The sequence below is a fragment of the Borostomias antarcticus genome, assembly GCF_949987555.1.
Source record: "Borostomias antarcticus genome assembly, chromosome: 6".
Taxonomy (NCBI): domain Eukaryota; kingdom Metazoa; phylum Chordata; class Actinopteri; order Stomiiformes; family Stomiidae; genus Borostomias; species Borostomias antarcticus.
In genome coordinates this window covers 31,691,401-31,706,248 of record NC_140239.1, presented here as the reverse complement: position 1 = coordinate 31,706,248, position 14,848 = coordinate 31,691,401, and the positions used below count along the sequence as shown (strand labels likewise).

The 14,848-nt window shown below is 45.9% G+C and overlaps 2 protein-coding genes across 2 annotated transcripts; one reads left to right on the top strand and one right to left on the bottom strand.

Moving 5' to 3' along the window:
* Window positions 1–1,875: 1,875 nt before the first annotated feature.
* rd3 (retinal degeneration 3, GUCY2D regulator) lies at window positions 1,876–5,064 on the top strand (the record flags this gene model as incomplete). The annotated part of the gene is made up of 2 exons (XM_084440221.1): window positions 1,876–2,165; window positions 4,707–5,064. The coding sequence occupies 2 exons, from the start codon at window positions 1,876–1,878 to the stop codon at window positions 5,062–5,064; spliced, it is 648 nt and encodes a 215-aa protein (XP_084296347.1).
* A 1,744-nt stretch (window positions 5,065–6,808) lies between these two features.
* LOC311310476 (uncharacterized protein) lies at window positions 6,809–11,389 on the bottom strand. Its single transcript, XM_084439988.1, has 7 exons — window positions 11,222–11,389; window positions 9,663–9,738; window positions 8,941–9,081; window positions 8,488–8,549; window positions 8,000–8,089; window positions 7,819–7,911; window positions 6,809–7,722 (listed from the first exon to the last, which is right to left on the bottom strand). The coding sequence occupies exons 1-7, from the start codon at window positions 11,222–11,224 to the stop codon at window positions 7,672–7,674; spliced, it is 516 nt and encodes a 171-aa protein (XP_084296114.1). The 5' UTR covers window positions 11,225–11,389; the 3' UTR covers window positions 6,809–7,671.
* Between the last annotated feature and the right edge of the window lie 3,459 nt (window positions 11,390–14,848).

Below are 14,848 nucleotides of genomic sequence, written 5' to 3'. Positions count from 1 at the left end.
TGGACTGACCCTGACCTGGACTGATCCTGACCAGACCTGGACTGACCCTGACTCTGACCAGACCTGGACTGATCCTGACCCTGACCCTGACCCTGACCAGACCTGGACTGACCCTGACCAGACCTGGACTGACCCTGACCAGACCTGGACTGACCCTGACCCTGACCCTGACCCTGACCCTGACCAGACCTGGACTGACCCTGACCCTGACCCTGACCCTGACCAGACCTGGACTGACCCTGACCCTGACCCTGACCCTGACCCTGACCAGACCTGGACTGACCCTGACCCTGACCCTGACCCTGACCCTGACCAGACCTGGACTGAGCACTTGGACCTGGTCCCTGGGTGCCATGAACGATGGCTGCCCCTGGAGGACAGCTCGGATAGGTGAAATGCAGGGGACAATTTCCACCGGCGACCGTGTGTGTGTGTGTGTGTGTGTGTGTGTGTGTGTGTGTGTGTGTGTGTGTGTGTGTGTGTTGATCACCATGTGGTGAATAAAAGACCCTTGATGTCCTGAATTCTAACACAAAGGAGGGTGACGAACATAATATTCACAGCTACACAAAACACCAGAAGCTGAATCATCATAGCTCTTTAAATGAGAAGCACCCAGGAGTCATGCACCATGTGACCCTCTGGGCAGGGCTGAGACTGATCCTGGGCCGTCTCTCGCTGTTTGGACCAGCTCTGCATGTCAAGACCTTAATCTGCCTGACACGGCGCTGTAAACCAAGGCATGATGTCATAGCTGTGTGTGTTCTACTGTTCGATGACAAACCAAACCAAGGCATGATGTCATAGCTGTGTGTGTTCTACTGTTCGATGACAAACCAAACCAAACATGAGAGAAACACAAAGGCAGAAATGTCCCCTGGGATGACAGGTGGTGCGTCTCTTGGAGACTGGGTGTGGGCGTGGTTAAGGCTGTTATAACAGGTGTTATAACAGGAGTGTGTTGGTGTAAACACCTCGCAGTGTTTTTTTTGATTGGGGGATATTTTTAGATGTGTGATCACAGCCAGGGGCGGCGTTAGGGGGTTTGAACGTTAGGATGATTCCAAGGGCCCTGCGCTAACAGCTGCCCCTATAAACCACTACTATTATTATTCTATTATTATGATAAGGTCTAGGTTTGGAGGACCCAATATTATATTCTATTATAGGGCCCCCAAATTTCTAGCAGCACCCCTGATTACAGCCTCTCCTGAGGAAAGTGCATCATGATCCAATCTATTACAGACAGATGGCGTGATCTAGTTCTGCATAGCTTCCTGTATTTATTAATCTATTACAGACAGATGGCGTGATCTAGTTCTGCATAGCTTCCTGTATTTATTAATCTATTACAGACAGTTGGCGTGATCTAGTTCTGCATACTGTAGCTTCCTGTATCTCTGAGTCTCAACCACGGCTCCCAGGACAAGCCTGTTCTAATGGTTTCACTCAAGCAGTGGAAAAACACAACGAGCTGTTGAATCTGCCCTCTATCTATATTGAATCACACTCCCTCCTAGTGAAGGAGAGAAGAGGATTTATTCTGAAGGAGTGCAGAGTTATATGACTCTTTGCTTTACATTACATTACAGTCATTTAGCAGATGCTTTTATCCAAAGCGACTAACAATAAATGCATTTAACGTAGGAAAAGCCGATGTTCTACTATGGCCAGAACTCACAAGTGCATCTTCTCTCTAAAACAAGTGACTAAGAGCATAATCTAGTGCTGAAGGCAAAGTGCAAGAATAGCAATCTAAAGTACAGTGCAATACAATACAAGAAGTGCTTAGGTGGGAGGATTGTTGTAGTAGTCTTTTCTCCAGCGTCCTGCTCCCTTGTTGTCCCCAGCCCAGGCGGTGAGGGGGACAGGGCCATGGCCTCGTGGTTCAGCTGGAGCGAGCCTCACTACCGGAGTCCCCGCCGGGACCCGGCCGACGTGGTGACCGACACGCTGATGCTGGAGCTCAGCTGGCAGCTGAAGGAGGCGGAGCGTCAGCAGAGAGAGAGAGACAACGAGTACCGCCGCCTGCAGACCGGCGTGGACTACAGCTGGCTGGTCACCACGCCCCGCTGCGCCTTCGACGTCTCCCCCGGAGAGAGGCTGGGCCTGGAGGACCTCTGCTCCAAGGTGCACCCCTCCTACTGCGGGGCCGTCATCTTCAGGTACCCCGCGACGATTCATCCATTTTGAACTTCCCCTACTTAGTCGCCCAGCTAGCTTCGGCCTCTCTTGCGATCATGTGATGCATCCTCCTGACCCCCAAAGCAACGCTCTTAGGTCACTACGTAGGGATTTCACTGCGATTGTTGGTTTAAGTCCAGATTCTGAAAGGTGATGATTGGTTTTGATTGGTTGTCAAGTATTTCGGTGCCAATCGACAGGTGATGTGGAGCGTGAGGGATAATATTGATGTGTGACTTCAAGGTTCAACGGTTCTAAAGCTGAAATCAAACCCATGGGATGATATTAGGCACTTGAGTGTGATTTTCAATCAACACCATTAAACGCTTAAAAGGGATCTGTGAATTGTGCCTCTGAAAGGAAGCTTCCCAATCAACGCCCCAAAGCTGACAAGGATCATTACTTTTGAATGTTGATAATTAAAAATAGTATTTGTCAAGAAAGGAAATCTTTAACAAGTATGAGTGTTTTAACAATGCTTCCGTTTCCATTCATCGAAAATCATATCACATTAATGGGTACAAAAAAATACAGACCCACAATCAGGGTGAATTTATGGGCATTGGTTTGGAAACCCCCCAAAGAAGAGTCAGAATGAGAGAGGACCACTACCCACACTCCCTCCAGAACTCTGCTAGAGCAGGAGGAGCAGGAGGAGCAGGAGGAGCAGGAGGAGCAGGAGGAGCAGGAGTCACACCACCACTACCCACACTCCCTCCCAGAACTCTGCTAGAGCAGGAGGAGCAGGAGGAGCAGGAGTCACACCACCACTACCCTGACTCCCTCCCAGAACTCTGCTAGAGCAGGAGGAGCAGGAGGAGCAGGAGTCACACCACCACTACCCTGACTCCCTCCCAGAACTCTGCTAGTGCAGGAGGAGCAGGAGGAGCACTCCCTCCCAGAACTCTGCTAGTGCAGGAGGAGCAGGAGGAGCAGGAGGAGCAGGAGGAGTAGGAGGAGCAGGAGGAGCAGGAGGAGCAGGAGGAGTAGGAGGAGCAGGAGGAGCAGGAGGAGCAGGAGGAGCAGGAGTCACACCACCACTACCCTGACTCCCTCCCAGAACTCTGCTAGAGCAGGAGGAGCAGGAGCCACATGGGCCTCATCAGCTCACGAGGTCCAGAGGACTGGGGCGTAGGGAGGGCCGTGGTCAGCTGGTCTGAGGGCTGTGGTCAGCTGGTCTGAGGGCTGTGGTCAGCTGGTCTGAGGGCCGTGGTCAGCTGGTCTGAGAGCTGTGGTCAGCTGGTCTGAGGGCTGTGTGGTCAGCTGGTCTGAGGGCTGTGTGGTCAGCTGGTCTGAGGCGTAGGGAGGGCCGTGGTCAGCTGGTCTGAGGGCTGTTTGGTCAGCTGGTCTGAGGGCTGTGTGGTCAGCTGGTCTGAGGCGTAGGGAGGGCTGTGGTCAGCTGGTCTGAGGCGTAGGGAGGGCCGTGGTCAGCTGGTCTGAGGGCTGTGGTCAGCTGGTCTGAGGGCCGTTGTCAGCTGGTCTGAGGGCCGTGGTCAGCTGGTCTGAGGGCTGTGTGGTCAGCTGGTCTGAGGCGTAGGGAGGGCTGTGTGGTCAGCTGGTCTGAGGCGTAGGGAGGGCTGTGTGGTCAGCTGGTCTGAGGGCTGTGTGGTCAGCTGGTCTGAGGTGTCGGGAAGGAGGGCTGTGGTCAGCTGGTCTGAGGCGTAGGGAGGGCCGTGGTCAGCTGGTCTGAGGGCTGTGGTCAGCTGGTCTGAGGCGTAGGGAGGGCTGTGGTCAGCTGGTCTGAGGGCTGTGGTCAGCTGGTCTGAGGGCTGTGTGGTCAGCTGGTCTGAGGGCTGTGTGGTCAGCTGGTCTGAGGTGTCGGGAGGGAGGGCTGTGGTCAGCTGGTCTGAGGTCAGCTGGTAGACCAGCCTCTCAGGGCCAGTCTGTTCAGGCAGCCTGAGGGTCGTCCATTATCCACCAGCTGCTGATGAACAAGGACCTGGAGAACCCTGCTGATGAACAAGGACCTGGAGAACCCTGCTGATGAACAAGGACCTGGAGAACCCTGCTGATGAACAAGGACCTGGAGAACCCTGCTGAGGTCCACTAGACACGGGGAAACGCTAGAATAAGCTCTCCCATGGCCGACTTTTGTCATCGAAGGTTTTCGGGGGCCGTTTGTGATGTCATGTGGTTGTGGGAGTGGTTTAAGATGGAGGGCAGTATAGTTAGTGCTCTTTCTCCTCCCCCATGGTTGAAACATACTTTTATGTTTTCATTTTTTATCTAATTAGAACCAAATCTATCAACCAATACTTATGGTTGATATAAAATAGTAACACTTCAAATCAAATTTACAAGGTTGGAACTCCTCATGCATAATAATAATAATAATAGTAATAATAACAATAATAACAATAATAACAATAAAAACAATAATAATAATAATTATTGTTAGTATTAGTATAAATAATAATAATAATAATAATTATAAAATTTTATAAAATAAACAATATGAATAATAATCTATCTAAAACCAGTAAGTAATGAGAGGTCTGTGTCATGTCTCCCGCGGTGTCCAGGTTCCGTCGGGTGGTCCTGGAGAACGAGCCGGAGGTGCAGGAGGTGCCGGGCCTGTTCCGCTCCGTCCTGCTGGAGGCCCTGGAGCGTCTGAGGGAGGAGGAGGAGGCGCAGCGCCTGGCGCGCCAGTGGACCAGCAGGCGGGCCGTGAGCAGCATCTCCCTCATGAGCTTCAAGTCCCGCGTCCAGATCAACCCGTTCGGCAGCACGGTGGGCCTGACCTCGCCCGCCGCCCTGGGGGGAGCGTTCGGAGGGCTGAGGACGGTGTCGGAGGACGTGGAGAGGGACCCGGAGAAGGCCCAGAGGGTGTGGAGCATGCCCGATTTCAGACCCAGAGGGCTCAGCGGTAAAGTGGTCTGATCTAGGACCTCTCCAGGACAGCGGGTTGACGGTTACAGAGAGGATGTGGAACCATCAGGTGCGGAACGCAGTGTGGATCTGAACATCCTGTCCAGTGGGATTTGCACAAGGTTGGCTAGAAATCCAGACGTGCCTCTCAACCTCCTTCCAGACAGCACAGTCAATAAGCGCTTGATCCATCACTAGAGGCGTCTACCTAGGAATCTTATTTCGTGATCAATGCTACAGTATGTGTGCTTTCTATATCTATTGCAGTTCATGGGATTCCAGATGTGTCTGTATCTTTCTCCAAAGCCACAATACGTAATCACAATCATCGGTCCATTTTAATCAACATGAAGACCATTTCATTATACATTTGACTCAGTTTCAGAGTATTCTGTGATACCGGAAAATGACATTACATTATGTCACATGAGGACTATCACATAGCACTGAAGCAGCCTGACTACAGCTAGTAATACCGTTACTAGAGGTACTATTACCTTTACTACAGGTACTATTACCTTTACTAGAGGTACTACTACCTTTACTAGAGGTACTATTACCTTTACTAGAGGTAATATTACCTTTACTAGAGGTACTATTACCTGTACTAGAGGTACTATTACCTTTACTAGAGGTACTATTACCTTTACTAGAGGTACTATTACCTTTACTAGAGGTACTATTACCTTTACTAGAGGTACTATTACCTTTACTAGAGGTACTATTACCTTTACTAGAGGTACTACTACCTTTACTAGAGGTACTACTACCTTTACTAGAGGTACTATTACCTTTACTAGAGGTACTATTACCTTTACTAGAGGTACTATTACCTTTACTAGAGGTACTATTACCTTTACTAGAGGTACTATTACCTTTACTAGAGGTACTACTACCTTTACTAGAGGTACTAATACCTTTACTAGAGGTACTATTACCTTTACTAGAGGTACTAATACCTTTACTAGAGGTGCTATTACCTTTACTAGAGGTACTATTACCTTTACTAGAGGTACTATTACCTTTACTAGAGGTACTATTACCTTTACTATAGGTACTACTACCTTTACTAGAGGTACTATTACCTTTACTAGAGGTACTATTACCTTTACTAGAGGTACTACTACCTTTACTAGAGGTACTATTACCTTTACTAGAGGTACTACTACCTTTACTAGAGGTACTATTACCTTTACTAGAGGTACTATTACCTTTACTAGAGGTACTATTACCTTTACTAGAGGTACTATTACCTTTACTAGAGGTACTATTACCGTTACTAGAGGTACTATTACCTTTACTAGAGGTACTATTACCTTTACTAGAGGTACTATTACCTTTACTAGAGGTACTATTACCTTTACTAGAGGTACTATTACCTTTACTAGAGGTACTATTACCTTTACTAGAGGTACTATTACCTTTACTAGAGGTAGTACTGTACTAGCTAGGTGCTCCCTCACACTACATCCTGATTTTGTGAAGCTGGCATACCTATAGTTTGTTTTCATGTCATGGATTTCTGAGAAAATAACTATTCTCATTACCTCAATATTCTTTGTTTGCTCATGGGACTGCATGTTATTGTTCAAGTATGGATCCTATAGTCCATTCATTCTCTCTCTTCATTCAGAAGCCAAGGTCACAGAGCCTCAGCGGTTTCAGTGAACATACTTGTCTCTGCTTGAAAGCTGCAGAGCCTCCATGTTTCTACAACGACAGCAATAAATCACTTTCAAAGGAAATGGATGTTTTATTGTGTGGTGGAACATTTCACATCACAACTGCACTTTAGCCAGCAGAGAAAGAAAAGCATTTTCTAGTACGGTTTAGTATCAGGTTTTCAACATAAAAAACTCAAAACATAAAATGCCCATGCTATATAATTTGAATAAAGTTGATTGGTATGACATGGGGTGATGCTTGACTTTTGAACATATTTCACATGACTCTCTGATAACTCTCTGATAACAATCAATCACTATCCAACACAGACATCCTTAGAAACAAGTCTTAGAAACACTTAACCATAACAGAAATGCAAAGAAACCCAGGAGAAATACTATCCAGGGTTGTACATCATTCCTATAACGACCATGATACCCAATCATTGTAATCACCAAAATGCAATATTGAGACAGAATTTGAACTCAATTATTTGAGTAAAGGTAACCAAATATTAGCCAAATCATTTCTCATCACTTTAGATGATCTCATCACTGCTATAGTGAAATGTTCAAATTTGCTTAGCCACACAGGGTAGCAATACCATATGGAGGAACGAACTGGCAGTATTGGTTACAGTTCATGCCTCCTTTGATATAATAGCAACATTCCATTTCAACAAATTAAAAACACACGACAGCTGATACATAGGGGCCCAAACCACAGGGGTGACAGCACGCTTTTGCACGAGAGATAGGCCTACAGTCCTTAGTTAGATAAAGTCTTTAGTATGAGAAGTGGCATTGGCTGCCATTTCAAAGCAACATTGTGCCTTGTTCCTCCTTCCTGTTGTGATAATCCAAGAGTCTGTCTATGAAAGGGGCTGTCATTCCCTGAGTTCCGTTCAGGATCGCCTGGAAGGACCTGGAACGCGCAACGCTGACGACACTTGCATCAAAACGTGGAGTTGAGGAACTCAAGCAGCTCAGCACGATTTTTGTCCCTCTGATGAAAAATGACACATTACAAACATTACACTCCTGTTCACACATCGACTACACTCACAGAGCACTTTGCCTCGATAAAAATGAAGACGATCACCTGCTTGTCCTTCTTTGACTTCTTCATTTTCAGTTTGATCTTCTTCCCTGAGATCATGCTGTACTTGCCACTCCTCTTCTTCTCCTTCAGGTACTGGAAGGGATTCAATCACATCAGAAATCAGGCAACACTGTCAGACCACTAGAAACAGGCAACCAAGCTCCTCATAGATTCCTCTAACCTGGGAGAGCTGAACAGGTCCAGAGCTTTCCTCATCTCCTTTCATTTTCTTGTCCTTTTTTCTTTTATGTTTCTTTTCTTTCTTCCCTTTCTGTTGAAACAGAGCGTTTGACCGTGGTTACAAATAGATTAAAGTGATACTTCACAAAACATTTAAATAAACATTATTTCTACCTTTGCTGAAGTTCACTGCCACTGGTAGTTTTAAGCTATCCACCCAAGATACATGATTAGTTGGCAGTAGTACCATTTTTTAAAGATATTTTTAAGGCATTTCTGCTTTATTATGATAGACAGACAGGAAAGGTGGGAGAGAGAGAGAGAGAGAGAGAGAGAGAGAGAGAGAGAGGGGAAGACATGCAGCAAAGGGCGTGGGCCGGATTCGAACCCACGCCGCTGCAGAAAGGACTAGCCTTTACATGGTAAGCGCCCCAACCCCAGTAGTACCATTTTGACATTTCACAACACACACATGATCACTTGAGGTACCTTTTTGGGTTGTTTTTCCTTGATCCTTTTCTTCGAATGCTTTCTTGACTTGCTTTGAGAATCTAAATGGGAGAGTGTGACATTAGCCAAAATGCACTTTATCTTTGGTCCTTTTCATTTCATTTCATTTTATTTATTTGAACAGGGACAGTACACATTAATCAACCACAGGGGTAAATGTGTCAGTCTTAGCAAAAAAGCTACATTTCAACTGCAGTCCCTGAGGCCAGATGTAATAAGCCATCGCTATATGGAAAAAGGTTATAGTTAAAAACTAACATAAACTAAATAACATAACTTAACTAAAACATAGCACACACTAGACAGACTCTGCTAAAACACACAACAAAGACACCAACAGGGCAGACAAATGACACAGACATTGACTCGTTCTGACTCGTGGGTCTTTTTTCAAACACACCGAGTTCACAAGAGAAAATACTGGCTACTCACCACCGCTGCTGGAGCTGCTCCTACTGTGGGAAGAGTGGGAGGAAGAGGAAGAAGACGATGATGAAGACGATGATGACGAGCTGGAAGAGGAGGACGAAGACGATCGACTGCGGCTGCGTTTCCGTTTTCTTTTTTCTTTTCCTAGAACATGAAGGAGACAAAAACACAGTATGCAGACCACAGCCTATTCACATGTTATTTACCAACTAACAGTTTAAAGTCGCACTGAAACGGACGTTTGAGATCATCTAACTTCCGTAGTTTGACGTATTTCCGACGCAAACAAGCTATGAGGGTGGGACATGCGTTTAGAGGAATTTGATTGGAACATTGACAAGTGGACGGGTTTTAAGAACTTTAGACAGATTCGATAGAAGGATAGCGTTGATTGACGGGTGGATGTCGTGAGATTATTGGCCTAAAATCTAAGGTACCTGTTGTCGTCATTGCACGTGACCTACCGTTTTCCAGGAAGTAAGAAATTATATACTTTGATATAAGATTACAACAGAAGTAACATTTAGTAATTTTTTTGGCATACATCGTTGAATAGGTGAACACTATGACCAATTATGAGAACCAAAATGGGACGGAATGCTTTTTTCATTTCAGTGCGACTTTAACTACTGGAATCTGGAACACAACACATAAAATAGGGACTCAAAAACACAGTGATGCGGGTTCAGAGATGTGAGGATAAAAAGGTCCCGTGTCAGGACTACCTCTGCTTCTAGAACCTCTTCCTTCGTCCTCTCGCGAGCTGGATTCACGTCTCATTTTGGACTCCACTTTTGCAGACTAACAATGAAGTTAAATGGAGAAAAAGCACATAAACAAAGAGCTTTGAGGCAGATATACATGTTGCAAGGGAGCCTTGCGTACAAAACGCACACAATAAAACATGAATACAAAATACAGCCACAACATTAAAACCCTGGGTAGCGAATATTGTGTAAGTCCCCCTCTGGCAGCCAAACAGCTCTGTCGAGGCGTGGACTCCACCTCTGAAGGTGTCCTCAGGTATATCCCTGTATCTACTGTATTTTTTAAATCTGATATGTTGTATCTACTGTAAATGTATATCAGATTGTGTTACTTTGTTGTCTTTGATGCTGCAGCAGTGCAAAGTCCCCCGGGATCATAAAGTACACAATATTAGATGATTGTTTTTGGTTACATACAATTTGAAATTGATTACATTATTGTGAGTGAGTATTAGTTGCTGCAGCACTAATTATTTCCACGTGATTTTAAAAACTCGACGGGTCACGAGGGGGACTAAAGTCACACAAGGCAGGTAGTTTAAGTGACACAAGGCAGGTAGTTTAAGTCACACAAGGCAGGTAGTTTAAGTGACACAAGGCAGGTCGTTTTTGTTGTGGCTGATCGGTATAAATTCACTTTCATGCTCAAACTCATCCCTGGATAGCGTTTACACTCATGGCGTGTTCCAACGTCTTAGATACGACCATATTCTCCCTGATATGACCCTATTCTCACTGATATGACCATATTCTCCCTGATATGACCATATTCTCACTGATATGACCATATTCTCACTGATATGACCATATTCTCACTGGTATGACCATATTCTCACTGATATTATGACCATATTCTCCCTGATATGACCCTATTCTCCCTAATATGACCCTATTCTCACTGATATGACCCTATTCTCCCTAATATGACCCTATTCTCCCTGATATGACCCTATTCTCCCTAATATGACCCTATTCTCACTGATATGACCCTATTCTCCCTAATATGACCCTATTCTCCCTGATATGACCCTATTCTCCCTGATATGACCCTATTCTCCCTGATATGACCCTATTCTCACTGATATGACCCTATTCTCCCTGATATGACCCTATTCTCACTGATATGACCCTATTCTCCCTGATATGACCCTATTCTCCCTGATATGACCCTATTCTCACTGATATGACCCTATTCTTACTGATATGACCCTATTCTCACTGACTACAGCAACAAGGAGCCCTCGTTACGAGCTCGCTAGCTAAAGAGATGCTAAAGAGATGCTAAAGAGATGCTAAAGCCAGCTAGCTCAGCTCCTCAACCTAATAACGATACTGAAGCTATACTGGACCTTATCCGGTCTAATTAAAGCTTATTAAAACGTTATGGTTAAGGATAGATACTTTAGAGCAACAAGACAAACCATAGCACTCGTTATCTACCGTCACGTTAGTAGCTAGCATGTGTTAGCCATGCTAACTAGCACTAGCTAGCCTAAGCTAGCTGGCTAGCGACTTACCATGGTTGCAGGTTTGTATTCTTGAATATGCACAGAATGGACGTTAGCTACTGACTGTAATTCATTTGTTACGAAATAGCAAAAACCCTCATATAATAATTACAGTGCTATTTACACAAGATGCTGTCTATAATATAGCTCTCGATGGTTTGTTTGAGAAGGGGCCATTTTGTTTCCCACAATGCACTAGTTCCGGCAAAATATAAACACAGAGAAAAAAAAAGTAGACTACACAAAGTTAACTGGGAAGAGTTACATGCAATTAAACAAATGATAAATTACACATTCTGCTGTATGTTTTAATGTTGTTTTAATTGACTGCTTGAGGATGTATCAAGTAAGCATATTGTTTCCTATATCTTGTATGACAAATAAACCACCTTGCATTCTATTCATCATGCATTAAAAAGGTGCAATTGAAAGAGGTTTTCCTCAGAATAAGATTGGATAAAATCATCCAAAATATACAAGCAGACTCCAAACAAGCAATTGAGAACGAAACAAATATGTTACATAAACCATCAATACTATAAAATGATTAATTCCACAAATCCATTGGAAATCTTGTATTATTACACTGTCAATTACTTTCTTGAGTTGAAACGGGGAGGTGGGATTTGGAACCCCTACCATGACAACAGCTCCTGGTGTAGGCTATGAGAGGACCTCTCTGTGTCCTGGTGTAGGCTATGAGAGGACCTCTTCATGTCCTGTAGGCTATGAGAGGACCTCTCCATGTCCTGTAGGCTATGAGAGGACCTCTCTGTGTCCTGGTGTAGGCTATGAGAGGACCTCTCTATGTCCTGTAGGCTATGAGAGGACCTCTCTGTGTCCTGTAGGCTATGAGAGGACCGCTCCATGTCCTGTAGGCTATGAGAGGCCCGCTCCATGTCCTGTAGGCTATGAGAGGCCCGCTCCATGTCCTGTAGGCTATGAGAGGACCTCTCCATGTCCTGTAGGCTATGAGAGGACCTCTCCATGTCCTGTAGGCTATGAGAGGACCTCTTCATGTCCTGTAGGCTATGAGAGGACCTCTCTGTGTCCTGTAGGCTATGAGAGGACCTCTCCATGTCCTGTAGGCTATGAGAGGACCTCTCTGTGTCCTGGTGTAGGCTATGAGAGGACCGCTCCATGTCCTGTAGGCTATGAGAGGACCTCTCCATGTCCTGGTGTAGGCTATGAGAGGACCTCTCTGTGTCCTGTAGGCTATGAGAGGACCTCTCCATGTCCTGGTGTAGGCTATGAGAGGACCTCTCCGTGTCCTGTAGGCTATGAGAGGACCGCTCCATGTCCTGTAGGCTATGAGAGGACCTCTCCATGTCCTGGTGTAGGCTATGAGAGGACCTCTCTGTGTCCTGTAGGCTATGAGAGGACCTCTCCATGTCCTGGTGTAGGCTATGAGAGGACCTCTCCATGTCCTGGTGTAGGCTATGAGAGGACCTCTCTGTGTCCTGGTGTAGGCTATGAGAGGACCTCTCTGTGTCCTGTAGGCTATGAGAGGACCTCTCCATGTCCTGTAGGCTATGAGAGCCCCTCTCCATGTCCTGTAGGCTATGAGAGGACCTCTTCATGTCCTGGTGTAGGCTATGAGAGGACCTCTCCATGTCCTGTAGGCTATGAGAGGACCTCTCTGTGTCCTGGTGTAGGCTATGAGAGGACCTCTCCATGTCCTGTAGGCTATGAGAGGACCTCTTCATGTCCTGGTGTAGGCTATGAGAGGACCTCTCTATGTCCTGTAGGCTATGAGAGGACCTCTCTATGTCCTGTAGGCTATGAGAGGACCTCTTCATGTCCTGTAGGCTATGAGAGGACCTCTCCATGTCCTGTAGGCTATGAGAGGACCTCTCCATGTCCTGTAGGCTATGAGAGGACCTCTCCATGTCCTGTAGGGTATGAGAGGACCTCTCTGTGTCCTGTAGGCTATGAGAGGACCTCTCCATGTCCTGTAGGCTATGAGAGGACCTCTCCATGTCCTGTAGGCTATGAGAGGACCTCTCTATGTCCTGTAGGCTATGAGAGGACCTCTCTATGTCCTGTAGGCTATGAGAGGACCTCTCCATGTCCTGTAGGCTATGAGAGGACCCCTCCATGTCCTGTAGGCTATGAGAGGACCTCTCTGTGTCCTGTAGGCTATGAGAGGACCTCTCTGTGTCCTGTAGGCTATGAGAGGACCTCTCTGTGTCCTGTAGGCTATGAGAGGACCTCTCCATGTCCTGTAGGCTATGAGAGGACCTCTCCATGTCCTGTAGGCTATGAGAGGACCTCTCCATGTCCTGTAGGCTATGAGAGGACCTTTTCATGTCCTGTAGGCTATGAGAGGACCTCTCTGTGTCCTGGTGTAGGCTATGAGAGGACCTCTCCATGTCCTGTAGGCTATGAGAGGACCTCTCCATGTCTGCTGGCAGTATTTGGGGAGTTCATGGCTGAGATTAGCTCTGTTGAAGTCACCTAGGACAATAACACAGGCGCCCTTGAACTGACGCTCCACACCCTGGATCTGGTCAGCGAGCATGCCTTCCTCCTGCACCACAGCAGGGGGCGCAATGTACACAAAACCCCCCCCCTCCACCCCCCCACGGTCCTGCACATTGTTTTTCACTGAAAAAAGGTGGAGGCTGAGTGGGTTTTTTAAAAAGCGCTTGTGTGACCAGGGCCTACTGTAGCTGCCCAGGTGGATGAAGCTGATCACTTGTTACTCATAAAATTATTTTGAGTGTTTAGTTAATGTGTTGGGAAAACAAGCAGTCACACTTATATAATATAAAAACATGTTTTAATGACTGCATTAGTGTTTTATACATTAACAAAGACACTAATGCACATTTTCTGTAACATAAAATGCTAGATAATAAATCTTTAGTCAATGCTGCTGGTGTTCAAAGCTCTAACGAATAAATACACATACTAAATTACGACTGAAATACTATTGGTCCATCTATCGGTTGTCAGTTTCTTCCCATCCTAGTCCGACCCTCTGACTATGATCCATCCTAGTCCTACCCTCTAGTCCTACCCTCTGACTATGATCCATCCTAGTCCTACCCTCTAGTCCTACCCTCTGACTATGATCCATCCTAGTCCTACCCTCTAGTCCTACCCTCTAGTCCTACCCTCTGACTATGATCTGATCAATGTTGTGGAAATATTCATAAACCAAAGAAAGAGGTCGCCTTGTCTCTCAGTTGCATAAGAGTTTGTTTAATTTTACAAAATGGAGGAAAGTTTTCCAAGCAAGACACAGAGTCTGTGAAAAGCTCCCTAAAAAAAGCACAATTTGAACATAACACTCTGTCTTTATAAGATCACTTAGATACACTTAGATATTTTACGACCCCCTCGTAAATGAGATGTTGCATCTCAAGGGGCTATCCTTCCAACAAATTCAAATTCTACACCCCTAAACATTCATTAATTCAATGGAAGTACATCTCGCTTAACAAACATTGAACAGTTTGAAGATAGAGAGAGAAGGCTGGTAGATATTACCCCCCCCCCTCCAGTGGAGTAGATGTTAACCTCTGACCCCATCCTCTCCTACTGTATTCCGCAGTATCATGCTGAGAGAGAGGTGCTGCTGGTGTCACTCTCACACCGATCACTCATTCAACCACCCTTCCTTTGTACTGT